General features: G+C 58.7%; 1 protein-coding gene and 1 pseudogene across 1 annotated transcript in view; one reads left to right on the forward strand and one right to left on the reverse strand.

Annotated features, from left to right (window-relative positions):
• NEK6 (NIMA related kinase 6) overlaps positions 1-27,393 on the forward strand; it is a 45,440-nt gene that overhangs the window by 16,142 nt on the left and 1,905 nt on the right. Inside the window, exons 4-8 of the mRNA XM_044920837.1 lie at positions 694-804; positions 4,972-5,080; positions 5,403-5,510; positions 16,347-16,441; positions 24,414-24,527. Of these exons, the coding sequence (XP_044776772.1) occupies positions 694-804; positions 4,972-5,080; positions 5,403-5,510; positions 16,347-16,441; positions 24,414-24,527 (537 nt within the window). The remainder of the gene's footprint in view (positions 1-693; positions 805-4,971; positions 5,081-5,402; positions 5,511-16,346; positions 16,442-24,413; positions 24,528-27,393) is intronic.
• On the reverse strand, positions 15,057-15,516 carry LOC110581337 (annotated as a pseudogene).

Here is a 27,393-nt window from a genome sequence, read left to right on the forward strand (position 1 = left end):
ATTTTAGAATCCAAAGACGGGCATAGGTTGGCACAGCATAAACACACGTCCCCTTCACAGCAACTTAGAGGCCTTCTAGAAAGTGTGCACTAGAGTGGCCTCTGCTTGTCGGCTGACGGGCGCCCCTGTGGACTTGGCCGACCAAGCTCTGGCAGAATGTTTGAGTCCGGGCTTCGGCGTGGAGCAGAGCACTCAGGGCGGCTCTCGTGCCAGGAATGCTTGGGGTCTTTCCAGATTTCACAAGGGTGTGTCAAATTGAGGGTGGGGAGGAAGAAGGGAGATGGATACACTGGGGAGCACCAGCTGCAGGCCTGCTGAGCACGGCGCTAGAGCGGTGGGGGCCCAGCCCTACCCTGGAGGGTCGCGGGTGGTGAGGGAGAGGAGGAGCAGGGTCCTGTCCCATGGAGTCGCAGCTCAGGGCAGTCTCCACGTTAGACATTTCAGCGGTCTTGGCCCATCCAGTCCTCACTACTGCCCTTCAGCACGTTACGCCCATTGTACAGATGAGGACACTGAGACTCAGAGATGCAGAAGGGCCCTCCCGGTGTGGCCCAGACCTGCCTGACTCCCAGGTGACACAGCCCTCTGCAGTATGAGCCCCGCTAACAGGGGCCAGCTGGGAGCCAGCACGGCGCAGGCACGGGGCTGAACTGTCCCCCACTGGTTCTGCCTCCCTGTCTTCCCTTTGGACAGCAACTGAACCATCCCAACATCATCAAGTATTTGGACTCGTTTATTGAGGACAACGAGCTGAACATTGTACTGGAGCTGGCCGACGCGGGGGATCTCTCGCAGATGATCAAGGTGAGTGTGCCTGGCAGGCAGGCCAGGTCTGGGGGGGGTGCGAGGATCCAGGGAGCCCAGGGTCAGGCAGCCCCTCAGCCTGGCGAGTGCCCCCTCGAGCTCCATGCCCATTTTCTGGGAGAGGTCCAGGCATGGACAGAAAGCATCCCTCTGGCGTCCCCAGCGCCCCAGTCTGCCCACAGTCTGTCACTTCTGCCTCACAGAAGGAACGGGGACAGAACCCTGTGTTAGGTGTCAGAACCCCAGCTCACAGAATCTGGGAAAATGTGTTGTGCATCCAACTTCCCAAAGGAAAAACTGAGCCCAGAAAGGCTAGGAGACTTACCCAAGGATACCCAGTAACCTGGGGGACAGAGCCATGTCTGTGTGGCCCAGCTCTGTTTCCCGGCCTGGGACCCTCCAGACATTGGCAACCCGAAAGATCTCCCTGGGGCCCCTCCAGCACTTGAGGGATCCCTTCATTCCCATGTAATGGCCAAGACCGGACGTCTCTGAGAGGCTGAGTGACTCCCCCGTACTGCTCAGCCCCCAGTGCCCCTCCTCCTGGGGCCCAGGACCAGGCCCCCACTGTGAGTCTGGACTCAGGAACCATCAAGCTCCACTGATGGAGCACCTCCTCTGAGCCACAACCATGTTGAGCACACATATCATTCACTAAGTGCACACCGTCCTCAGATAGCAAAGCTCAGAGAGGTTTATTCACCAGCCTGAGGCTGCAGAGCCTCTGTGTGGACCCCTAAGCGCAAGACCCTGCTCCCCTGCTGGCTTGACCAGTCCTCATGCTGGCCATTGTGGGCCCCCACTGCCTCCCTCCCCCAGCCCAGTCTGTCTGCTTCTGAGCGAGGCCAGCTACGCTGGAGCCCCCACCTTGCTCCCAGCAACACTTGCAAACGGGGCCAGACATGGATTCTCTGTCTTTTTCACCAGGCGCTGGGGATTGAGCAATTGCTCCGCGCTTGCTCTTCTGAAATTTGGCTCCTAGGAATTGGGGCGTCGTTGGGAAGCGGCATTACTTGAGCTGTTATCACCTGCTTTTATATTTTCGTTGACATATTAATGTGTTTGCAGGGATGTTAATCTCCACACAGATCCCTGGTGGGAACAGATGTGCTCTATCATGTCTCAGTTCCTCCTTCTCCCCCAACCCCCACCGCCATTCTCCTTCCTGTTGTTCTCCTGCCAAACATGCACGCATCCCACACGCTCTGTGCGCCAGCCCCCGTGCTGAGACCTCAGCGTGGGTCCTGCCCTCAGGGAGCTCGCCTTCTAACAGGAGGGCAGACCCATAAATGGACAGTCACAAGCCAGTGTGAGCGAGCCAAGCTCAGGGCCTGTGGGAGCCCGGGAAGGCTCCCTGGAGGAGGTGACACCTGAGCTGAGCCCTACAAGGAGAGAGCAGCAGTCTAGGGGCAGAACAGCTTGTGCAAGAGCCCAGTGGGATGAACAGTCCAGGGTCCACAAAGCCCTGGTCGAGGTGGAGGCAAGGGTTGAGGGGGGAGGCGAGGTAGTCAGGTCACCCAGGGCCTCACCGTCCAGCCCCAGGATTTGAGACCTTGCCCTAAGGTCGGCAAGGAGCTTCCTAGGACTCACGGTGGGGAGTAGGCATGGTCAGCACTGTGTTCTAGAAGAAAGGCTAGATGCTCCGTAGAGGAGGGATGGGGGCTGGGGACGGAGGCAGTGCACAGGAGGTGGAGGGGAGACAGAGGAAGGGCCCTGGAGTGTGGCCCACGGCGAGGGTGCTGCCCCCTAAAGCCCCTGCAGACCCCAGACTCCTTGCAGCCTCTCAGTCCAGAGTGGGGACTGGGGTTAAACAGTGGGGTGTAGGGGAAACTGGGCAAATCAAACCCTTTGTCCACAAAGCTCTGCTTCCATCTCTGTCCTGGGGATGCACTGGGGACTGTGGGAGCCGCGGGGCTGGGTGCAGGCTCCTTCCAGGGAAAAGAGAGGAGGGAGACACATGAGTGGCCAGCACCTTGTGCCTGGCCTGGGGTGCGGTGCCCCCTCTGTGCACTTCCCTGGCCTCCTCGGGGCCCACACCAGCCCAGGGCTCAAGTCGGTCGCTCACCCACGGGGTTTCTGGGGCAGATCCTGGCTTCCTGGCCCCATCTCAGGAGCCCTGTTCTCCTGGCACGGTGCCCCCGCTCCCACGGTCATGGGGCCCTTGCCCCTTCCTGCCTCCTCCTCTTCCCTCTGCTGCAGCTCCAGGCCCTTCACCTGCAGGGCCTGGCTGGGTGCTGCCCCCAGCAAGCGGGAGAGGCAAGGCAGGGCAGAAGAGAGACCCTTGGTCTGCAGTCACACCCCTGCTTGACCCTCCTCCCTTGCGCCGGTCCCTATGCCTCAGTTTCCCCATCTGTCATATACTTACCCAATGCCTGGGGCTTGGTAGGAGCTCAGCTTCCCTGGCCTTCCTAACTCTCCAGCTGCCTCTGGGCTTGAGGGGGATATGGGGGCCTTGCTAGGGCCCCGGCTGCCTCTGCACCATGCTCACCCCACTGGGCTAGCCTGGAGGCTGCTGAGCAGTAGACCCTGCGTCCCAGGGGCCTGCCGCCTCAGGCCAACCAGTGCCACCACCGCCATGGTGCCAGCGTCATTTATGATGGACAGTGAAGCTGAGAGCTGCCGCCACCCCAAAACCCACCAGCGACTCCGCGCCTTCCCGCTAAATGTCACATGGCGCTTACAGGACGTGACATTTAGAAAACCACCATTCACAGCCGAGCTTAAAAGCAGTAATGAGGATTAACCAACAGCGTAAATAACACTGCAGCCCAGCCCACCACGGAGGCCTGGGGCAGCGGGGGGGGGGGGAGCGGGGAGGGGGGTCCCGTGCTAGCGGTCTGGGCTGTAGCCTCGCTCATCCGTGAGGTCCCTCTCCCAGAATGGAGCCTCGGGAGAGCCTCATGGGGCTTTCCTGCCAGGCCACGGGCTTCCAGCTAGGACTGTCCCGTTGTTGGAGGTGCCTGGATCCGGTCCCAGCTCTGGCGCTCCGGCGGGGTGACCTTGGGCAAGTTCCCGAACCTCTCTAAGCTCAGTCGCTCATCCGGTGGTTACTGGTGTCATTCGAAGTTAATTAGGGTTAAGAGCTTGGCCTTTGTAGGCGGAAGGCTCGGGGTTGTTCCGGCTGTGACTGCCCCTTACCGGCTCCTGAGTGGCCCTTGGTTTCCTCATCTGTAAGATGGGTGCCGTCACCCTGCTAAGGGCCCAGCAAGGTGGCTGCACGTGGCCGGCGCTTGGCACGTTACCCCAGGTCCTGTGTTCCACTCCACACTCCCTTCCCCAGGCCAGGCGTGCGTCCTGGGTCAGCCCCGGTCTTCCGTGCACAGAGTGGCTGCCCGGACCAGTGGGCCCACAGCTTCGCCTCTGGCTGCTTTGGAAACGATGGTTGTTCCGAGGCAAAAGCCTCTGGACAACAACCTGGTCCTCAGGTTCCCGGCCTCGGGCCCGGCGCACAGGAGACTCCCCGGAAGGGACGTGGACGATGACCTGTTCTTGGTTCGCTCCTTCCAGGGCCTGTTCTTGGTTCGCTCCTTCCAGGGCCTTTGGTTACTTACAGCGCACTCAGTGCAGCTTGGGTGGTTTGGGGGGTTGGTTTGGTTTTCTGGAGCATCAAATATGTTTTTTCGGGCAATGAAGTCAATTAATGACCTGTCGAAACTGGGGGTCCAGTGAAGAATGTCAAGCCATTTCCTCGAGGTCCCTGCTGCCTTTGTGAACGATCGCATGCCCTGAGATTTGCTGGTTCCCAGGGACGGGGCGGCTTCGACTTCACCCCCGGGCATCGGGTGCCCGCAGTGTGGGCCAGGCTGGGGCTCGGGGCACAGCCGTGGGAGGAGACGGGCGTGTGTCCAGAAAATGCCTGAACAAGTGTGATCACGAGCAGCCTTCAGGGTGTAGTCCGCAGAGCCATCCAGGACACGCACTCAGGGCCCGGCCTGCCCCAGCCTCTGGGAGGTGAGCGCGGGGCCGGGGGCAGACGGGGGACCGTGGAGGGCAGTTTGGGCTGAAGCACAGATGGGAACACGGCCCCCTTTGTCCCAAACTTACTGTTCGTTCAGCAGCCCACCCACCCACCCTGTGCCGGGTGCTGGCTACCACTGGGGACAGGACAGGGGCCCTGCCCTGCGGCCCGTCACCCAGGCCTGTGTGTCTTCCCCCCCCCCCCCCCCCTACCTTAAGAAGCAGAAGCGGCTCATCCCCGAGAGGACAGTGTGGAAGTACTTTGCCCAGCTGTGCAGCGCCGTGGAACACATGCACTCGCGCCGAGTGATGCACCGAGGTACGTGCCGGGCCCTCCCCGGGCTGCGAGGCGGAGCCAGCGGGAGGCCAGGCGCCCCTGGGGCCCGGGATGCCACGTTGCCTCCGCTCTCTCTGGCTCTGGGGACATCCACGAGGACGTCATACCACATCGTGTTACCCAGCCAGGTGGCTGTCGTGCATCTTGCCCGTCCTGAGGGGCGTCAGTGAGTCCAGGTCAGGGCCTCACACACGTGCCCACTCTCGGATACCCTGAGGACCGGCACGGTGCTCAGTGCTGCCTGTCCCGCCCCACCCCCCCGACCTCCTAGCCCCACACCAACTGCCTTCTCCTTCCTCGGCAGACATCAAGCCCGCCAACGTGTTCATCACGGCCACAGGTGTCGTGAAGCTTGGTGACCTTGGCCTGGGACGCTTCTTCAGCTCCGAGACCACCGCAGCCCACTCCCTAGGTAAGGAGGCCTGTCAAGACGTCCCAGCAGCTGCTGGAGGTCCTGGGTGACCGCGTGGGGAGATGCGGACATTCTCCGCACAGAGCCTTTGGTTCGTTAATGCAGGAAAATGCCTTCCTGAGTCCCAGACTTTATTTACCTCTTCATGATAGTGACCCAGAGGGGGTAAACTGAGGCCCTGAGAAGCCTTGGATGGGGCTCCGCTGCATCCTCACACTGCTCCACGCCCCTTCCAGAAAGGATGGCGGAGCCCATTTTGTGCAGCTCTGTTGTCGTACAAGGCGGCGGTCTGTCTTTCTCGTTGCTGTGTCATGTTCCCCCGCATGGGACTCGGTCCGCTTCTCCTGGTGGGGGACATTGGAGCTATTTCAAGTTTTTGGCTTTTAAACAGGCAGTTTTGAAGCTGCAGGGACGAGGTTCTCACCCAGTAGGAGGGGACAGAGGGCAGGGCACGCAGGGGCGCACAGGGGTGCTGCGGGTGGGGGGGCCTAAGTGCCCGAGCTTGGCGGGCTGGCACCGTTCAGGAGCCCCCGAGGGCTGGACTTGGGAACACACTTGGGCAGGTGTGGGTTTCGGGTTACCTGAAGCGATGCCCAGTTCAGAACCCATACACCGGGTACGTGACTGGGTGTGACTCATAGAATGGTGGAGAATGAGGAGTTTGCATTTGATTAGAATACAGAAACCAGCAGAGCCCCCAGGGGAACGTGGAAGTAGGGTCCCCCGTGCGTGACAGCAGGGCATATCAGCATTTAACCAGGGCCGGGTGGGAAGGACTCAGATATGACAGGGGCGTCCTGCTTCCCCCATTGGCCGGTTCCCGGCTCTCTGACCACCTCGCTCGGAAACCACTCCACCCTCCGCGGCCCCAGCCCACGGGTCCCCTGTGCTCTCCCCGATTACCTGCAGCATGCCGTAAGTACCAACAGCCGCTTCTGGTGACAGCAGAGGTGCTTTCTGGAAGACACACTTTCCTGGTGGAATCTGTCACTGTTCGTACAGGTCCCGAGGGCTTGGAGGCTCTCGGGGTGAAGCACGCAATCAGGAGAAATGCGCTAACTGGGAATTGACGGCTCCGAGCCGCTTGCTGGAGTGATCGAGTGTGCATGCGTGTGCCTGAGTGCATGTGCGAGAGTGTGTGCACACCAGTGTGCATGTGTCTGAGTGTGGGGGGCGGGGTTTGAAAGGACGCGCAGGACCCACCCTCCCCCGAGCTGACGACACTGTACTCACACCTCCAGTAGCCGCGAGGGTCCATTGGATCCTTTGTGCGAACGAGGAATCTGGAACCCGGGGAGCTCGAGTGATACACATGAGTTACGTAGTGGCAGAGCCAGGACTCGAACCCGGGCCTCTCCTCCGGAGCCCAGACTTCTCCAGAAGACGGCGGCTGGGCCTTGGAGGGTGGTGCTGGCTCTCCCTCTGCAGCCCCCAGCCGGCCGTGCGTGCCGCGAGGAAGCCTTGGCTTCCCCGATCCCCTCAGACCCTTCCTTAGGAAAATCAAAGTGTTTCAGTGAGTTTGGGACTGTGTACCGCTCTGGTTTAAGGGCTTCAAAAGGTCAGAAATTCAAGGGCAACTGTCAAAGAGAAGAGTTCAAGCCACTGGCTCCGTCCCCTGTCAGTCAGGCCCCTCCACCAAGGAGGCTGCGGCGCTCGTCAGAGCCGGTTAGGATCACAGCATCAGGAACGGGCAGAAATACGGGCTCGTCCGACAGGGTGAGTTGATCGACTTGGACTGGTGCACTTATTATATTAATGAGAAGGAATTGGAACTTGGGAAAAGGCTGCTCGCTAGGCCGGGCTCTTCCCAAGGCCTCCGAGCAGTGGCCCGGCTGAGTGATGGATAGAAGGAGCCCTCCTGGGGGGCCTTGTGCCCGTGTCCAGGAGACGCCCCGAGCTGACACAGCGATGCCCTGCGCCCAGGACCGGCTCTCAGGCCCACGGGCCGGGCTCCACCACAGGCACAGGGCAGAGCTGAAACCCAGGACCCCAGTCCCCCAGACGCAGGAGGAAAGGCCCCCTCTCCACTGTGAGGGTCTGCAGTCTCCTGCACACATTTGGTCGGGCAAGAGATTGAATTAATTGCCATTGTATTGTGACTCCGTAAGGACTCGGGCTCAGGGCTCCTTTGCCCCTGTGCGTGGCCATGAATTATGCATCCACCGCATCTGCGCACCTACTATGTGGGGATGCTGTGGGGACAGCCACGTTGCCCCGGCAACCACCTCCTCTCCTGTGGCCAAGGCCGCTGACCCCGCCCCCCCGCAAGGTTTATGCAAATCCCATCCCCTCCTGCCTCTCCCTCCCCCAGCCACCTCCCTGCCTCTGTATTTGCTAACACACGGCTGGCATGAAAGGGCATTAGTCATGCCATGGCCGGGCTGACAGGTGCGGTACCCAGCGGTGGCAGAGCGGCTGCCCCGGTGTCAGGAATAGGAGCCGTAATTAGAGCTCGGAACAGAATGAGCGTCAGACGAATTACCAGGCAGCAGATCATATTTGTCAGGAAGGATTGCATACATAAAAATTAAGTGACAGTACACGCCGGCGTAATGAAAGAAAAATGAAAGATTTGCCTATACACAGCTCACAAGCTACAAGCAAGTGTCTCGCTCCGAGCAATGGCAGCAGCTGCAAGACAAATGGTAGGGCTGGGAGAGCAGGCCCTGCTTGTTCGGGAGCAGAGGCAGGGCGGCCGCAGGCTGGGCTCAGGGGTGGGCAGTGCCGGGCCTCACCCCGCCTCTCGGGGGCTGGGGAACAGGTCCGATCGGGGGGCAGCCCCTGTCGGGTACAGTGGTCAGAGCACGCTGGCTTCCCCAGGCTGTCAGCCCCTGGCCTGACCATGGGGCATAGCTTCCTTCCTTCTCCCTTCCCGAGCCAACCGCCCCGGCCCTGGGCTGGGCGCTAGGGATGAGATTATGCAGCCTTCCCTGCTTTCAGGAGGCCCCCAGACTGGTCAGGGGACAGGGACAGTCAGTCCCAGGGTGGCCTGGTAAGGGGGTGGGCAGAACTGTCTCCCCGAGGGCCCACTGTGTACACACGAGGTGCTGGGCTCCCCATCTCTAAACTGTGCCCTGCCGAGCCCGGGAACCGCTGGGGGCCTGGGGCTGCGTTTGCCCCTCCCAGGGCTGCCCTTGACTTCGGTTTTCTGTGGTCACTGACCTCACCAAAGAGGTGACTTGGCAAAGAAGACAAGGCTTAAAGGATGTTGGGAAAACATTTTGCTTTTTAAAAAGTCATCCCAACAAGGTTTCTTTTCTTTTCTTTTCTTTTTTTTAAGATTTTATTTATTTATTTGACAGAGAGAGACACAGCAAGAGAGGGAACACAGCAGGGGGAGTGGGAGAGGGAGAAGCAGGCTTCCTGCCGAGCAGGGAGCCCGACGTGGGGCTCAATCCCAGGACCCTGGAATAATGACCTGAGCCAAAGGCAGACTCTTAACGGCTGAACCACCCAGGCGCCCCTCCAACAAGGTTTCTGATCTCCATTTGACAGATGAGGACGCTGAGGCTCAGAGGGAGAGATTCCACATCCCCGTGGTCACCTGGTTGGCAGGGACGAGAGCCCCCTGGGGTGTCCACTCCCCTCCGGGCACAGTCACAGCGTGCTGGGAGGTGGGCTTGGGTCCTGATGAGCTCGCTGGGGGCCCAGCCATTCAGGGGGGACGGGGAACCCATCTACCCTCCCAGCAGGGGCCGCCTGGGACTTGGGGGCTTGTCCTGGGCAGCAGGGAAGGATGGAGCCTCCTGGGAGTGTGCCCACACTCGGCACTGGGTGGGCCCTGGGGAACATTTGCTGAGTGGGCACACGGTCCTCACCGCCAAGCGCCCCAGGGGATCCATCAGTGGGGGCACAGAGCGCCATGCAGATGTGTTCCCTGGGCCTACGCCTGCCCATCCCAGAGGTCCAGGACGCTGGGGAATCTTTGGCCCAGAAAACCTGCTTTAGCAGGTAGATCCAGGTTCTGAACGCTGACCTGGTGGAGGTCCTGGGTGGTCGCACCTGGCTGGCGAGGGGCACCTGGCTTGTCTGCCACACTCATGGCATTTTTAGGGCACAAACTGTTCCTAGGTGAGCTGACGCCAGAGAGGGAAGGAGAGGGTCTCCAGGGGCCAGCACAGGAAGAATGGACCCTGGCTAGGAAACAAACCACAGCTCACTCATCCACTTAGCAGGACTCGTGCCAGGCCCCAGGCCGCTCCCCAGGAAGGCCCCTGCTTTCTGGAACTTACAGTCTGGGGGGGGAGAATCCATTTAGAGTCTTCACCGCCAGCCTAGCACAGTTCTAAGAATCACGTCGCAGGTACTCTGGCGACTAGAGCTGCAGCCTCCCTGGGGGTGGGGATCACCCCAGTCACTTAACAGAGCAGGAAGCCCCAGGTGCTGCGAGATGAGCACCTTTGCCGTGCGAGGCCCTGCAGGACGCTCCAGCCAGAGCCACGAGGCGGTGAGGGGCATGGCCATGCACCTTCCCATCCAAGACCCCCCGCCCCTGGGCCTTCTTGGGAGAGACACTGATACGTGCATAACGGGGTGCTGCACAAAGCTGGAGCGTTGTGTGACCCGATGTGCACCTCCACTGGAGACCCTCGGCATGGGAACTGGACGTAGCCAGATATTCGTACAGATGTAACAATCTGAAATTAAGCCCACACCGAGCACAGTGCAGTGTTTTCTCGAGGGCGGGGATTCCCCTGAGGGCTGTGTGTAGCCCTGCACGGGGGTGGCTGGTGGTGGTTTGAGGAGGACCCGTAGGGGTGTGTGTGTGTGTGTGTGTGTGCGCACGCGCGCAGTGTTGGCGGGGGAGCAGGGCCAGTCTGGGGAGGCCTCGCATGCCCAGCTGAGGACCCGGCCTTCTCCTCGGGGGATGAGCAGCCAGTCTGGCTTGGGGGGCAGAGGAAGGGTGGGGGAAGGGCAGGACAGAGAGGTTAGGCCAGTTGGTGGTCCAAGCCAGTGAGGTGGGGCAGCAGCTGGGGCGGAGAGGAGGGGAGCCCCCTCAGGATGGGGGGCCTGGTTGGACGTTGGGGGTGGGGAGTTTCATAGGACAGATCACAGACAAAAGTGCAGATCCCCAGGCCCAGCCCCGAGGAAGCCGCTCAGGTTCCAGAATCTGGTTTTGGCTCCCTCCTGCGTTGTTCCCCTGTTCCCCTTGCCACCTCAAGCCCCCTGTCCACAGCCCACCTCTCCCCCTGGGGCTCTGCGGGGCTTCCCAGAGCCCTTCCCCCTGCACATGTGGGGTCAGTTGCACTGTCCCCGTTTTCCAGGGAGGGAAACCAAGGCTCCAAAGAGTGAAGGGGAGGACTTTGGGGACCCTCCAGTGCAAGCCCTCTGTTGCACCAGCGGGGAAACTGAGGCTGGGAGAGAATTTCAGTGCTCTCCTGCTGACTGGTGGAAGTCTGCACGCCCCGCCTGTGCCGCTCGGATTGCACACCGGGTCCCAGCCCCCAGGCATACCTGGGGTGGGGGGTGTCGGGCAGGGACCCCACGTTTCTCCAGCCATTTTCAAAACCGCCATGTGGGCAAGAAGTGCAGCCCACAGACGCCAGCCTCCCCTTCGTGTGAAATCTCTGCCTTTTTCACATCTAATGAACACGTTTCAAACACGGTGAGCATCTCCAGACGCAGCAAAGTTTGCTTTGACAGGAGTGGTGCGTCTCCGGGATGCGGCCCCTTTAATCAGCCTCCGCTTTGAGGTCCCACGTCCTCCTCTAATATCCACCCGGTCCGGGAGTTCTAGGCAAAGACGGTGCCCGGGAAGGTCAGGGATTGTTAGGCTTCTGTTTCATATGCCAGCTCCGTCCCCCGCTGCGGGGAGTGAGGGTGGGGGCCGGCCTGGGAGCTGGTGGGCCAAGGATCCTGTGGGGAGGCCGCGAGAAGGGGCTCGGCCCGCCAGAGCGTCTCCGGAGTCTGTGCTGCTACTTGGCCGGGCAGCACCCCGGGGCCCCTGGGGCAGGACTAGGGCCCGAGCCGGGTGAGGCCTTCAGGGGGCCCCTCCTCTTGTCAGCTTCTCCCACTCTTCCCCAGAATCGCTGCTCCCCTGGGGCTTGGGGATACATCCTCCAGGGCCCGCTGCAAGCTTGGAATTTCTTTGAAGTGTCTCATTTTATCTTGACAACTCATGCAAGTTGTGCATTATGCTTCATAATGTTTGAGTATCTGTTGTCAGGCTGGAAAGCAGGTTTTACAGACGGATTCCCAGGGGTAGGTGGCAGAATGCCGAGCACCCCAACTCTAAGGCTCGCAGACGGGGTCCAGGGACCTGGAGAATCTGCCTAGGGGTGGGGACACGAGGACCCAGTGCCTGGCGTGGATAGGCCAGGTTTCCCTCAGTTAATGCTGCGTACATTCCTTTGTGCCACAGGTGTCTGAGCTCTAAAGCTGTCGGGTGCGGGGGTTGGGGGAGGCTTTGCCCAGCTCCACAGACTGTGACATGCGTCAGCCTCTTTGGGGAGCTCGTGAGAGAGGCGGTGTCTGAGTGCCAGCCCTGGAGATGCTGAGCCCACAGGTCTGGGGGGGCCAGGGTCCAGATTTTCAACAGGCTCATCCAAGTGATTCAGCTGCAGCTCCAGGTCAGTCCAGTTTTTCTCTGTGTCCTTCTGGACACTTCCGGGGACTGACAACCCACTCCTTCCTGATGGGCCCACTCCTGGGAGGGCCCAGCACAACATCAAGGCTCAGTCAACATTGGATGCAGAAGGACGGATAAACGGATGGACAGGTGGATGGATGGACAGACGGATGGATAGACAAGCAGACGATGGGTGATGATGGGTGGGTGGGTGGATGGCTGGCTGGGTGGATGGCTGGCTGGCTGGATGGACGGACAGTTGGATAGAGGGATGGATGGATGGTACCTGCAGCCCTGGCATCTTAGGAGAAGGTCCACAGCACCTTTGGGTGTTTGCCTTTCCCTTGCACTGTGGAAACGGGGGTAAAAGCAGAAAGAGCCATGGAGGCGTTGATGTTTGGGGGGAGCACGGAGGAGAAGGGGTGGTGGTGTTCCTTGACCCTTCTTTCCCCGCGTTCCCCAAGGCTTTCACCACACATAGGCCTGAGGAGGGATCTGGAGCCCCAGCAGAGGGACAAAGTGGTAACAGAAGAGAAGGGATAAACCAAATGTCCAGGCCTCACTGAGCAGCTGGCTCTTCCTGGCCGGGGGGAGGGGGGGCGGGGGGGGCAGCTGAACTAGACCACAAAGGAGCCCCCTTGGAGGCAAGGGGATCAGCAGGTGCAAAGACACAGAGGTGAACTGAAGAGCAGGTGGGGTTGGGCTGGGGTAGCCGTGTGAGGGACTCCAGCAGCGGCCAGGCACTCACCATCTTCTGGTGGGCCTGGCCACTCCACAGGTCATCTGTCCCCGAGTTCCTCCTCGAGAGGCCCAGGTGGGTCTCAAATGAGCAGAGGACAAGACTGAGGGTGGCGAGAGGCGTCAGGGCCAGCCTGTGCTCCCAGTCCCGAGGGGCTGGGCCGGGGGGTAGGGGTGCAGGGTAGCCAGCGGCAGACACTGCTGTCCCTCGCTGAGGATGGGACCTCTGACCTCCATCCGCAGCATCCTGGGTACCAGAGTCATGTACAGTGTGGTCGAGAGCTGCTGAGAGCTGTTTGGATTCCATCCTGTGGTTTCATGTAACAAGTCATCCATTTCGTACTTGCCCGTTTATTTTGCTGCCTCATGACCAGAATATTCAAGGGGCTGCTCCTTGAAGGTGCAGTTTGTTTACAGAATCCCACATGGATTCATATGTTGACTGACAACTCTTTCCGCTGGATAACAGCCTGCTGATAGGATGACACATCCTTCCAACATGTATTTAAGTGATGGCTGCTGTCCTTGTTGGGGATTATTGCCATCAAAGGGCGGTTGGTGTCCACATAGAGCAACAATCAGGGAGTCCCTCTGGGGGTAGCACATTAAGTGGATGGTGCGCTAGGCTGCAAGAAAATGATGTTAACAGTGATAAGATGCGTACAGATTCATCGACATAGTAGGTGCTTAGAAGGTGCCCCCTGTGACCTGGTCCTAGGCAGGGCACTGGGGCCCTTTGGTAAACAAGGTCCTGCCCCAGGGAGGTCAAGCCCAGAGCAGGCCTTCCCACCTCCATTCACAGCCTCTACAGGTTGGCCGAAACCACTTCCCACCCATCTCTAACGAGACGAGACGCACAGGAAGGTAATAAAGCTTTAAAACAGCTAAACTTTTCAATGCAAAGGACTGTCCTTGAGTTTGAGATTATGAGTTTTTCCACTTACGCTGGTGTTCAACTGTCTTCTTTTTTTAAAAGAATAGTGACACCATTAAATGGTAGTTGGGGTTTTGTACTTTTAAAACACCCTGACTTGGCAGAACTAAAGTTGCCCCAAGACGTCTTTGGCCCACGAACTTCTGAAGCCTGGGCCCCTGCTTTGGGGTGCCTATTGTTTTCCAGCTCACTGAAAGGCCTGTTCTCCCCCAGGGGCACATGCGTTTCGTGGTGCAGGACCTCCCTCCTTCCTAGGTCATAAACCGCATCTCAGGCTCAGCCTCCGCCGAGCTGAACTCCGGCTCCTAACTTTGGCTGGACCAGCAGCAACCACCACCACATTCGTATGGTCTCTGCAGGCCGGTGAAAATGCTGTCTGTGTAACAGCCTTCAAAGTCTGATCTAAAAGTATCCAGAACAGTCATCCTCCAAATAGACTGAGCTCAGAGTCTCAGACCACAGATCTGTTTGCAAATCCAGACTCTGCGCCCCTTCTCAGCCGTGCCAAAGCAGCCCCTCTGCTGCAATGCGCATGCCTCTGGTGACGGGGAGCTCACCTCCTCTCAGGAAATCCTCTCCTCTCTGTACCGTTCCAGATCATCAAAAGTGTGCCCCCTCTGCTTTTTAACTGAGATGGGACATACATACATGTCCTGTTCTTGATAAAAATGGGATCAGATAGTGTGTGCCCGGCTTTCACTGAGCATCATGCCTGTGAGATGGATCCATTTGGTGGCGTGCGTGTACCCGAGGTTTGTTCTTGTTTGTTGCTGCATAGTATTCCATCGTGTGAATAGGCCACTTCTACTGTTGTTTCCAGTTTTTGGCTATTATGAGTAAAGCCTTTTGCACATTCTTGATCACGTCTCTTGATGGACAGAAGCGCTCGGTTTTCTCAGGCATCTCCCTGGGAGCAGACCTTCCAGGTTATGGTGTCGGCAGTGTTTTTGGCTGTAGTAGATGCTGTGGTGCATGGTTTTCCAGGGTGGGGGTTCCATTTTTTGTCCCCATCAGCAACGCATGAGGGTTCCAGTTTCTCCACACGTCCCTGAGTTGGTTGATAGCAGTCTTTTTAACTTTAACCATTCAGGTGGGTGGGTGGTCGTAACTCAGTGTGCTTTTAATTTGCCCTGATGACTAATGAGAAGAAGATCGTTTCATGTGCTTCCTGGCTGCTTGGATGTTCCTCTTTTGTGAAGTGCCCTTTTAAGTCTTCTGCAAATTTGGGGAGGGTTGGGTTTTTGTTTTGTTTTGTTTTTGAGAAAAGCACTTGTTAGCATTTAATGAACCGCCCCCAAACGTGGCTTCAAGCTACTAGAACGCAGGCGCCCCCAACACCATTAATCTTCTCTTCTGTTCCTCTACTGAAGAATTTGGCCTTCACGATGACAGGCTGTTTTGGGAGTTTTCCCTTTCCCAAAACTTTGTAGTAGCCCGATCGCACCACATCAATGATAGGAGTAGCTCCAGTCTTGTTTTTGGCGGCATTTACCCGTGTCTGCTCACTGACCAAGGTCCACAGTTTATCAAGGTTGACGGTTGGGCAGACGCTCTGGTTTCTCTTTAAGTGGTAATGTCTCATACCAACTTTTCCAAAGTAACCTGGGTGACATTTGTCGAAGTTTCCTGTGGTGATGCATGCCACCAACACTACCCCGGCCTCCTGGGTGCTTCCGGGGCTTGCCGATGCGGCCGTGGCCGTGGCTCACGTGGCCCCGAAGTTTCCGGGTCTTCCTCAGTCTGGATGGCATGTCGGCAGCCCAGACGGAAAAGCTGTCTTTTACTTAATGATTTACAGAAGTTTTAAAATCTATCCTGCGTTTGGGGCCATTGTTGGCCGTATGTATGGAGACTTATTTTCTCTTTTCTCCTCGCCTGTGGCTTGCCTCTCGATTCTCTGAACGGGTCTTTTGGGGAACTGAAGTTCCTAATTTTAATGAAGCCTCAATTTATCAGTCTTTTCGTTTATGGTTACTATCTTTTCTGTCCTTGGTTTGATGTAAGAAATCTTGGCCAACCCCAAGTCCGGACATGCCGGTCGGTGGCAGCTAAGAGCTCACTCTCTAGAGCCCAGAGATCTGGTTTTGAACCTCAGTCCTGCCGCTTTCCTGAGCCTCCGTTTCCCCATCTGTAAAGGGGGTGTGCCTCGCCGGGGGACTGTTAGGAACACAGATGAGCTAACACATGTGATGAGCTTTGGTCAGCGTTAACAGGGGTTGGTTTTTTCCCACTGTTGAGAGCCTTATCTGGGCTCTTCTAGGATTCAAGCACCCACCTGAAAGGACAGTTGATCATTTGCTTCCCAGAGCCTGGCCACTGCATCCCACTCCCCTGGACACTCGGCAGAAACATGTATCCCCAGCTGCCCAGCCCCCAGACCAAGTCTCAGGTCTGGGACCGGCCCTGTCCCCAGGGGCTTTTAGTGCCCTCCCCAGTATGGGAGCTCCAGTCTGGCCTAGCCCTCTCATCTGACTGAGCCGGGGAGAGGAGAGGGAGCCCGAGGCCCGAACTCCCCAACGCCCACGCCTTCCCCTCCCCCTCACATCCTTCTCTGCACACAGCGTAAGCACCCACCCACCCCCGTCCTGTGTTTCAGTGGGGACGCCTTACTACATGTCACCGGAGAGGATCCACGAGAACGGCTACAACTTCAAGTCTGACATCTGGTCTCTGGGCTGTCTGCTGTATGAGGTGAGTGTCTGGCTCGCAGCTCAGCGGCTTTCAGTGGGGTGTGCTTGGCAGGGGCCCAGCCCGGGTGGGACTCACCCCACCAGCTCCAGGTGGGACCGCAGGGATGGATGACGTCCAGCCACCTGGGGCACCAGCTCCATCTGGGTCCTGGCCTCACCCCGCTCGGCCCAACATCTGCCTGATTAACAACGTCGGGCTGGAGGAGCTTGTTAGAGGTGTGGCCAGTGGCAGACTGGGCACCGCGTCACTCTTGGGCAGCTCCGATCTGCAAAGGGAGACGGATGAGAAACAGGGTCCAGTCTGCCTGCGTGACGGAGGGGGCACAGACAGGGGGTCTGGCTGCCCCAGTTTCCCTGGTAACCAGGGTGCTCTCGTCCACTGTCATTCACCCGTGCATCAGGCCTCATGCAGGGCCTGGGGACAGAAGGGGTCAGCTCTGGCCCGTGCTTCTGTCATGCTCCTCACAGAGGGTGCCCATGCTCTTCCAGGCTCAGCAAAACGGGCCTCACTAAAGACCACTGTCCCCTCCCCTGAGCTGTGAAATGGAGCCACCAGATGGCCATTTCTGGCCAGTCTGGATGGAGGGACGGGCATATTTCTAAGTCTTGGCAGCTCAGACAGGAGACGGCATGAGCATGTTGTGACCGGCCCCCCGGAGGTCTGGGAGCACAAGCCATTCCTAAGCTATGACACTGTTGCAGCCGCCAGGGGAGGGAGGGAGGCCTGAGCCCTCCAGTATCTTTGAGCCGGCGGCCCCAGCCTCCAGCACCCTGGCCTGGACCACCTAGTCCTGGGCAGCTCTGGGATTCTGTCCACCTTGCTGAGCCTGCCTCCCCATCTGTAAAATGGGAATAGTCCCTATTCCGCACCGTCCCCGTCTGGATAAATGGAAGAACAGACATGAAAGGCTTTGAAAAATCCTCCAAGGGCCATGAGACACCAAGCACGGTTTGCTTTTAAAATTGGAACCTTGATTATTTTTCTGCTTTCCTGGAGCTGACTTGAGCACGTGTGGGGTCTGGTTTGGAGCGGATAAGCTAAAGAGGCTTATTGTCAAGCTGACGTGGCCCGACTGTTAGGGCAGCGATGCTCAAGATAGTGCCGAGGGGCCCCCCTGGGGGCGTTTGGGGGTCACAGAGACTGGCTTCTTTGCTTCCTTGGGACTGTGGACTCTGGGAATGGAGCTCACAGTGCTCGGGTATAAACTGAAGGAATAAGCTGCCCACTGCTGACCCACATAGGGCCTCCGGTGGCTCCTGTGGCCAGGGTCTTTGGTGGTACGGCACCCCCCCCCCCCCCCGCATTACTGTGTGAAACTTCGAGGTCAAAATGGATCCCTTTGCAAGGTTTAAAGTTCGCAGCATCTCTGTTGCAAGTAAGAGCAGACATTGCATTTTAAAGTGGCCTAGTGATCACAGAGGAAGCCAGGTGGCATCTGTGGCTGGGACCCCCTTCTCCTGGAGGTCAGCAGTGTGGACGGCCCCCACTGTCATCTTGAAGTGAGTCAGGCCCTGATAGTCAGAGAGGGGGCGCAGACCTGCTTTCTGGGACCCCGCAGGGCATCTGTTGTGGGAGGAATTCTTTGAATGGCCACCAAACGGGAGCAGCCAGGCTGAGGCAGTGCCCAGCTGGTGGCCGCAGTGGGTCGGGGAGTGCGGGGCGGCTCCTGGCCCCCCTCGGGTGGAAGAGGGCTGCGTTGTATCTCCTTCCCCCGTCCCTGTCTCTCTGCAAGGACCGGGTGGTGTGGGGTTTGGGAGTGCGGAGTGGTGGGGCGGGGAGGAGGTGGGCAGCGAGCTAGGGAAGGATGGTGGGTGCAGGAGGGAATCTGGAGGGAAATCAGCATCTTTGGCAACAAGAGAAAAGAGATGAAAGTCAGCACGGTTCTCAGCAAGGATGACAGGAAAGAAACCTGCTTGTAGTTGGTGTCCCACGTGGCTGCACATTTGTAACAGCCCCAGAGGGCTGGTTTGGTTTCGTTTTGCTGAGAAGGAATTAAAACCAGGTGGGCAAACCTCCAGAGTCACACAGAAGCCCTGGTACTGGGGTCTGTCACCCAAGATGAATCATGACTTCGGGGTCTCTCCAGCCGTCTCTCCAAGTCCAGGTGAACACCATGGCCACCGGGGCTGCTAAGGCCAGTGACAAAGCCAAGTCCAGGTCATACGCCACCCCAGCCCTCCCCAGGCTCAGTGCTCCAGCTTCAGCAGCCCTGCCGCCCTGCCCCCCTGCCCAGGCCTGGGGTCTGAGGAAGGGATTCCAACCCCCTACTACCTGGGCATCGTCCACCTGGGCGTCAGTCCTCAGGGGGAGGGAATGCCGCTCCTGGTCTCCCCAGGCCCAAGCAGATGCCCTCGGCGTGGGAGGGGTCGGGGGGGTTGCGATTTTGAATCGCAGTGTGTGTGCATGCGGGCACGCAGGCTAACTCGCATGGCTGCAGTAATTCGGGTGAGAGAGTGCGGGCCCACTTTGGCCGGAAGGACCTGAGTTCAAGGCTCCGCTCCCCGCTCACCCCGTAAAAGGCCTGGGGGCCAGTCAGCATCTCCCTCCGGGAGCTTCCTTTGCCCCAGTGCGCAGGAACATGAGCAGAGTATGGCTCAGAGAAAGCCCTCCGGCAATGGCAGGCAGGTCGCTGACGCCCACCACTATCCCCTGGCTGCCAGGTACCTGCTGCCTACCTCTGGCAGCGAGGCCCCCACAACCGGACACATTTCCCTTTTTGCTCTGGCCAGCGGGAAGCCGACGTGCAGCTTGGCCTCCGTTTCCGTGGAGGACTCGGCTCTGTCCTCCTGCCCTCCTGGATGTTGTCTCCGGGCCAGATGGCTGGTTCCTCTTATTTTTCCATTCCGGGTTTGGGGTTTCCGGAAGCCGCTTCCTGCCTGGGTGAACCCTGAGGGTCTCCAAACACAGACACGCGGGCCGAGCAGGGTGTGAGACCTGTGTGTGACAGCGGCCGTGCCCCGCCACCCCCCCGGGGGCCGGAGGATGGCAACTAGGTCCCCGTGCTCCTGCCAAGCCTGCGGCACAGAGCCACCCTGCTCCCTGCCCGAGCCTTTGTCTCGGCTCCTGGAGGCAGATGCCCACCCGGGGCCCACAGCGCCCGGCTCGACGGTCTGGGGAGGCCGTCCTCTGCGTCTCATCTGCGGCACCAAGCATGTGTCTCAACCAGACAGTGTCTGCGCTCATGCCTTCCAAGCATCAGGCTCTGTTTCAGCCGAGCTGATTTATTTGTTGGCAGCGTGTGGGGCCCTGCGGCTTGCAGCCAGAGCGGGACGTCCTAGCCGTGGGAAGTCGGTGAAATCTGTCAGGTCCATCGGGCATGGTCGTCCTCGGGGACAGTGGGCACGGATCTCCACCCGAGGGCCCTGGGCCTTCCACAGAAGAGGGCCCGCGTGGCCCTCGGGGGATGTCAGGCAGCAGGGGCTCTGCGGCGGGCCACCACCCCTCTCCCCGGTCCCCCAGCCCTGCGGGGAGCAGATATTTCCCCAGCAGACAGGGAGGGAGATGCATCTGGGCCCAGGGCTTGGTAATTGGGAGGAAGCATCCCGCAGACACGACTGGAGCTCCCGCTACACAGCCTGTGGTGTGTTCCAGAAGCGCCGCCAACCTGAAGAGCTTTCACAGAGGCTCCCCACCCACACACCCTCTCCAGACCACCTCCGCCGATTCAGTGTGGCCCCGGGGGGACCCACCTGAGCCAGGGTGGCCTGAAGTGACGGTGCGGAGCCAGAGAAAACCTGCCCCCTGCGCACAAGCCTGCCCTTCCCCGAGCCCCGGCCTGGGCCCGAAGTCTCAGAAGCCCCCTGTGTCCCCTCTGGCTGCTGTAACAGGTTATCACAAAGTTGACGGCTTCGTACAACATAAAATTATTCGCTTACGGTTCTGAGGGCCACAAGTCCAAAATCCATTTCAGTGGACAAAAGGCAAGGCGTTGGCGGGGCTGGTTCCTTCTGCAGGTTCTAGGGAGAATCCACTTCCTTGCCTCTTCCGTGGAAAATGGAGAGGCTCGTGACCCCCTCCTCATACCACTCTGGCAACACACGTCCTCCTCCTGCGTAGTCAGTCTCCCTTGGCCTCCCTCTTACAAGGACACTTGTGATTACATTTAAGACCCACCTGCACCACCCAGACTCGTTTCCCAGCCAGAGTCCTTAAATGGATCACACCTGCTGAATCCTTTTTGCCATTGAAGGTAACACATTCACAGGAGTCAAGGATGAAGATGCAGCCATCTCTGGGGGCCTTTATTCAGCCCACCGTACCCCCTATCACCTGGGCAGCCAGGTATCCACTGAGGACCTCCTGAGCTCACCTGAAGATGCTGATGTTGACCCATGGCTAGTGAGGTGCTGCCACAAAGCACTTCACCTGGCTCGTGCCCCCCCGGGGGGGTGGGTGCCCACGGGGACCCGTCTCAAAGAGGTCAGCATGAGGAGGAACAGGCCAGACGGCTCAGCAGCTGGGAGCAGCACTGCCCTGGACATTGGGGTGAATCACGAGAATCACATGAGGCCAGTCCCAGCCTCGTTATAAGGGAGGAAATGGGCTCAGGGAGGTGGAGAGACTCCCCAGGGTCACAAAGCAAGGAAGTGGCCAAGATGGGCACTGGTCCCCAGGCTGCCTGGCAGGGCCCACCCCCCTGTGGACAAGAGCCAGGCCCTGGGCAGCCGCAGGGCAGGACTCCACACTGGGGTAGGTGCGACTGCGGTGGAGAAGGGGACTGTGGGCCTCGGTCCAGAGCCCCTGGGAGATGAAGCCAGGCGGTGAGGAGCCCCAAGCGACTACAGTGCCCCCGCCCTCCGGTGGCAGGAGCCTCCAGCGGAGACACCGTGTTAGAAGGCCCGGGGCTTTGTTTTCATTACCCAGCACGCCCCACGGAGGCGCCCGGCCCACAGCGTGGGCTCTGCAGAATTTATTTATTTACATGTGAACTCAGCTCTGAGCACAAAGCTGAAGAAATTGGCTCGTCCAACGCCAGCCCCAGGATCCTCGGCAGGGGACCTTCCACAGCAGCCTCGGGAGACTGAGAGCCAGCAAGAAAGCAGCGGGGGACCCAGACTAAGGATCACCTGCCCCTTGTACAGAATCCTGTTTGGAATTCTGGCTGAACCCAGAGAAGAGTCTGGGTGCCCTTTGGCTCGTGGGGGAACAGGGCTGCAGACCACTGGTGATTGGCCCCTGGGTGCAGCTTTCGCTCTGGGATGTGCTCGGGAGATACTAGGTGACAAGATGAGTGTCTGAGGCCCTGACAGGGCAGGAGTCAAAGGCAGTTGCTGTCACCCCTGAAGTCACCCCTGATGTCAGTCATCTGACATCTCAGATCACACACCAGTTTCTCTGAGCCCTCCTGGCGGCGGCGAGTGGCCACACTCTCCCACTTCCTGGCTGTGTGTCATCCCAATAACACCAGAGAGGAAAAGTTCTGCATTTGAGGAGCGGGGCTGAACGCCACGGCTCTTGCAGTTCTGACGAGGCCAACGGGATCAGCTCCAAATGGCGAGTCCACCGCCACATCGACCAGGCAGAAGTGGGTGGTCGCCTGGTCGCCAGTGCCAGGATCTCAGCATTCAGGGTAATCGTTCTAATCCCAGCACCTCGAGCAGCCGCAGAGGTTCCGTCACAGCCCAGTGCCCTGATCTGGGTGGAAGGCCCATGGCCGGCAGATGGAATCTGCCGTTGTGGATGGAGAAGGCACTGTTGGCACGGAGCCCTCTGCTGACCCTGTTCGGGACAGTGTGGGAGCGGCCTGCAAGGGAGGGAGGGAGGGATGCTCTGACGGGGATGCTGGCTTGGGGCTTGCCCCCCACCAATTTCTGGGGCCCTTTTGGAACCCTAAACAGCAAGGTTTGCACAAATCAGAACGGCTTGTTAAAAGGATTAGCCAGTCTCCGGTCCGACACATGAAAAACCAGAACTTGTGTCAATGGGCCAACGTTTTAAATGTTCTTTCTACTCTGAACAGAAACACTTTCCAGGAAAATCCATCTTAACATCCCGCCACGACTCGGAGGGCACCCAGCTCACCCCGAGTGACCGCCCTGGAGCCTCAGCCGCTCTCTGCCGTGGCAACAGATGTCCTTTTGAAACTGCCCAATTAACCCTTTGCACCCGAGGCTCTCATTTTAACCATCGGAAATGCATCACCCGAGCGATGCCATTTTGCACACTCAGTCGAGCCGGCTCCGTCAGGCTGGCGCGGCCCGCGGTGGGCAGGGCCTCCACAGGCTCCTCCTTCCCGGCCAAGGGCCAGGCCACTCGCTGCAGCCCTCCTCCAGGGGCTTGGCGCCCCTGGTCACAGGAGGAGAGGTGAGGAGGAGCAGTGAGGCTGGCCCCGAACGCCCCCCTGAAAGCACTCGGCATGGCATGGGCGCTTGGGCCCGCAGGTGCCTCCCCGGCTGGACTCCTGGGCCGGGGCCAGAGGAAACCAGTCTCCAGGCCACACCGTGCTGTCTCCCCAGAGGCCTTCTGTAAACCCATGGACGCCGCCTGGGCTCGGAAGCTCCCTGGGCCCTCCTGATGGACACAGGCCCTGCTCCTGGGGCCACCAGACCTGTCCACAGGGGCGAACGGAGGACGGGGACAGACCCGGACACTAAAGCCAGGGGCATCCGCAAACCCAACACCCACGGCCTTCTCCCTGCCCTGAGTTAGGGCCTGAGGACAAGTGAGGATTGCTCAGGTAGCCCGGGAGCCCCTGGCCAAGGAGTCTGTGTGGAGTGCCCTTGGCAGCCTGGCTCCTCGAAGGGAACCGAGGCCAAACGGACAGCCAGGCGCAATTACCCGACGGCACTTCATTAGCAGGGGGCGTTGGGCCGTCTTGGCGGCAGGCAACAGTGAGCGGGAGTGACAAGCAGCACTTGAATGCCATTACGGATTAATCAGCAGATGGGGCCGGCGGGCACTGTGCTGGGCTGCGGCTCAGCCCACCCGATGCTGCTGCCCCGAGCTCCCACGAACCCCCGAGCAGTGCCCTGAGGGACGGGCCGGGGAGTCCGGATACCCTCCAGAAAGGGGAAGCCCGGCAGCTCCCCGACTGGGGGAGACCCTCCCCCCTTCGCCAACCACCATCACAGTCCTCTCGCTTCCCAGTGCCCCCAGGTAGAGCCAGCGCCACTGGCCTCATCGGGGTGGTGACAGCCTGGCTTGTGGCGCCTCCCGTGCCGGCCGAGCCTCCCCAGAGCACTGCAGGTGGAACCTTTTCCATCTTTCGGGCTAAGACAGCCGAGGCCAGACACACAGCAAGAGAGTGCAGAAGTGGGATTCAGGCAGGCTGCGGTGCCAGGCACATGCTGCCCTTCCCCAGAGCTTCAGGCCCCCTCCCTGCCGTCTGGGCATCCGGCTTCTACAGAGAGCCCGAGCCGCTGCCCCGAACTCGAGGCCCTCAGACAGCAGCTCTGTGATGGGCTAGTGACAACAGCCAGAATGAAAAGCAAAAATGAAAGGCCTCACCTCTCCACCCCACCCCCAAAATGCTAGTCCTTGGGTAAGTAATTTCCGCAGTGCATCATTACTTAGACATCCTCCCATGGGTGTCTTCGGGATTGCTTCTTAGAAATCTAAGACAATGCACCAGAGAGAGCTTGCTGGGCCCAGGCACGAGTCCCAGTGAGCAGAGCCTGTTTCCCCATCTGCCATGTGCACACGACCAGAATCCGTCCCGGAGGGCTGGGGCGTGAGGTGGGTGTGCCCGCACACGGCTGGCCCTCCGTATTCAGCTCCAACCCCTCCCCCACCCCCGTTGCCTTTAAAGTTTTGTCACTGAAGCCTTGTCGTCTTTTAATTTGCTTTTAGGACAAGGATCATGTTAAAACTGCTACTGTGCTGTATCCCAGCTCCCGCAGGGTTTTCAGGGAATCCTGCTGGACAGTCTCCGCCAAGGGCCAGAGAAGGACCCCACCCCAATCTGGAGTGGTCCCCTTTGCCCCTGGACCTCAAGGCTGCAGACTCATGTTTCTCATCCCCCCTCCCCTTGCAGATGGCAGCTCTCCAGAGCCCCTTCTATGGAGATAAAATGAACCTCTTCTCCCTCTGCCAGAAGATCGAGCAATGTGACTACCCGCCTCTCCCTGGAGAACATTACTCTGAGAAGGTGAGTTTGCCGCCCCCAGGCCTGGGGAGCTTAATGGCCGGCAGTGGCTTGAGAGGAGAGGCATTTCCAAAATGCCACGGCTGTGGGCTTGAACTTGGGTGCACTTAACTGGGTGGAGAAGGGAAGATTTGTGGGAAAGTGACCCAGGGTTTGGTGGGGGAGGGAAGTAGATGAATGTTACTGAAGAGGTCTCAGACACCAGCATGGGCCCCCAGCGGCAGGACGTGTCCCGCCCACTGGCCCAGAAACCACCAAAGCTGGCCAGTGAGGCTCCGTTGGCTCATTTCTGCCCCTTTGGCTCCCAACCCAGTGCTTGAGTGTGAGGCTGGCCGCTGCAGGTCCCAGACATGGGCCCCATGTGGTGTCAGACTCGGAGGCAGGAGGTGGCGGGGCCTTGGCTTGCCCTACCCCCTGCCGGCTGCCACTCGATCCCGTGACAGGAAACCCCAGCAAGCGGACTGGGCTCCTTGCTGGCCCGGACCTAAGTCACACCTTGGGCTCTTACTTGCAACATTCTGCTCTGGGTGCAAGGGTTCTGGACACAGACGGACAGGTCTGGCATTGGGTCCGTGCCAGGAACAAGCTGTTTGCATATCCCCTTCCTCAGTGCCATCTTCTGGAAAATAGGGCTAAATTTCACCTCTGTGAATAAAATGCGCAGACGAAACGACAGGTTTACCACACAGCATGACTAAGGGTGCAGGCAGATGCGTACATTTAATATACTCCCTTCCCTGTTCTTGGGTGAGTCAGTGAACTTTTCGGAGCCTCGGTCTCCTCATCTGTAACATGGGGATAATCCTAGAGGCTGTCTCCCAGGGTCAGTGTAAGGATTAGGTCATGCATGTGACGTGCTCAGCTTAGCACCAGGCTGACATTGACCCCAAAGCCACCAAAAGGAGCCACCAGCTGTAACAAAGGGCGTGGCTCCGGATAAACACTCTGTGCCAACCATCAATGGTCTGTCAAGGGCCACCCTAGCGGATGTGGAGAGGACTCCGAGACCTCCCTGGGCCCACCCTGCAGGACCACAGGCTACTGTGGCAGGGTAACAGCTCACATTTGTGACCCACCGTTGAGTCCTCCCCCACCTCCATTTTACCGAGGAAACTGAGACACAGATAGGTTAACGTAACTTGCCCAAAGTCACGTAACTCACAAGTGGTGAAGGCAGGATTTGAACCCAGAGATCCTGCACCCAGCCACTCTGCCATCCTGTTTCTTGATGGCACACCTCCTCAGTAGCCAGTGGTCCAGCTGCGCTGAGGCGCCCCCTGGGCAGCTTGCTGCAGTCCCAATCCTTAAGGCTCTGAAGGCTCTGGAAGGAGCAGCCATTGTCCACGAGGGGCTTGGGCTGCAGAGACCAGGTCTCCCAGTGTGTCCTCACGCTGTGTCTAGGCAGGCCAACCAAAAGGGTCATCAGCCACCCTTCTCTTGGCAGCCTTCGTACTTACCGCCACGCTCACTGGCTTCGCAGACTCCCAGAGGACGGAGAGTGAGGGTGGGGAGGACACATTCCTAGAGGGTTGTTCAGTGCATGCTCTGTCATGGCTTTTGCCTCAGCGGCTTACAAAGTTCTTCTGTGTCTCCTCGAAGGAAGTACTTACGCTCTGGAGTGGAAGTTGGCAGGAAAGGTCAAGCTAATAGATTTCTTAACCAGTTAATAGCTGCATTTAGTTTTTCTTTTCTCACCTTTTTAAAGAAGCACAGACTTGGAACTTGGAGCAAATCAAAACTTCTCTGTGCCCGTTTCCTACCTATAAATGGGAACCATAATCTCTGCCTAATAGAAGCTGAAATGAAATGAATCTGCATAAAGCCCTCAGCCCCCTTCTCTCTCGAGTCAGTCACTCCAACTCTGTGACCTCGTACTCCCCAGAGCATCCCGCTTTCACCAGTTACATTCAGCGTTTCTAGGCTGTGTGTTAGGAAGTGAGAGGTGCTTCTTAGCACTGGAGTTGCTCAGCACACCTCACTTTTGAAGTTTATATCGCCTCTTAGAAAGGGGTATAAAAGGCACTTTATTGTTTTTCTCTTGGTTTCTGAAATTTTCAAACATGCTCTTACTGCCAACTGCGCAGTCTACTCACTGAGTAATTGGGAGTCACAGTGACTTTACCTTCATCCGTTTTTCTTGGGTCCATGAATTTGTCCAACTACTGCTGCCTTCCCCTGAATACTGTAAGATTCCTAAAAGTATTGTCTCATCACGGGCAACCTCAGACTCCAGGAGTGTTCAGGCCGGCCACGGGCCCAGCCGCAGCTGCCTGTCCAGGGGCTTCCCAGTGCTTATAAAGCAGTGGAATCCCAAAAAGGCAGCACACAGGTTGGAGGGAAGCTCACAATGTCTGACCCAGGGAAACCTCGTTTGCAGCCTGAAGCACCTCAGGTGTGAAACACGGAGCGTGGACAGTAGCCCCGGGGCCCCCACCTGACCCCTCCACCCTCCCCAGACTCCTGAGCATGGTCACTGAGTCCACGTGAGCCCTCTCATTCAGGACCAACCCTCTCTCTGCTGCTGCCCCCCCCCTACCCCACCCCGCAGGGCCGGCCAGCCCCTCCAGCACCAGGTATTTAAATGAAAAAATTGCAGTGAGCCCAGTGATGCAAGTGAAGATGTAGGCTTTCTAAGGTCATTATTTTAATTACCATTAAAATAATTGGCACTCTGGCTATCAGAAGAACGGAGGCGATCAGAGGCTCAAGGCGCCCCTCCCCCAGCCCGAGGCGGGAGCAGCCTTCAGTGTCTGTATAATTAAAAGCTCCGTCTTTCATGCGCACAATAAAGAGGCCAGGGGGTGGGCAGACTGCAGCCCTGCTGCATGTTAATGCATTTATTATGATCAATAAGCCCTTGCCTTGAGTT

The sequence above is a fragment of the Neomonachus schauinslandi genome, chromosome 13 (assembly GCF_002201575.2).
Source record: "Neomonachus schauinslandi chromosome 13, ASM220157v2, whole genome shotgun sequence".
Classification (NCBI taxonomy): domain Eukaryota; kingdom Metazoa; phylum Chordata; class Mammalia; order Carnivora; family Phocidae; genus Neomonachus; species Neomonachus schauinslandi.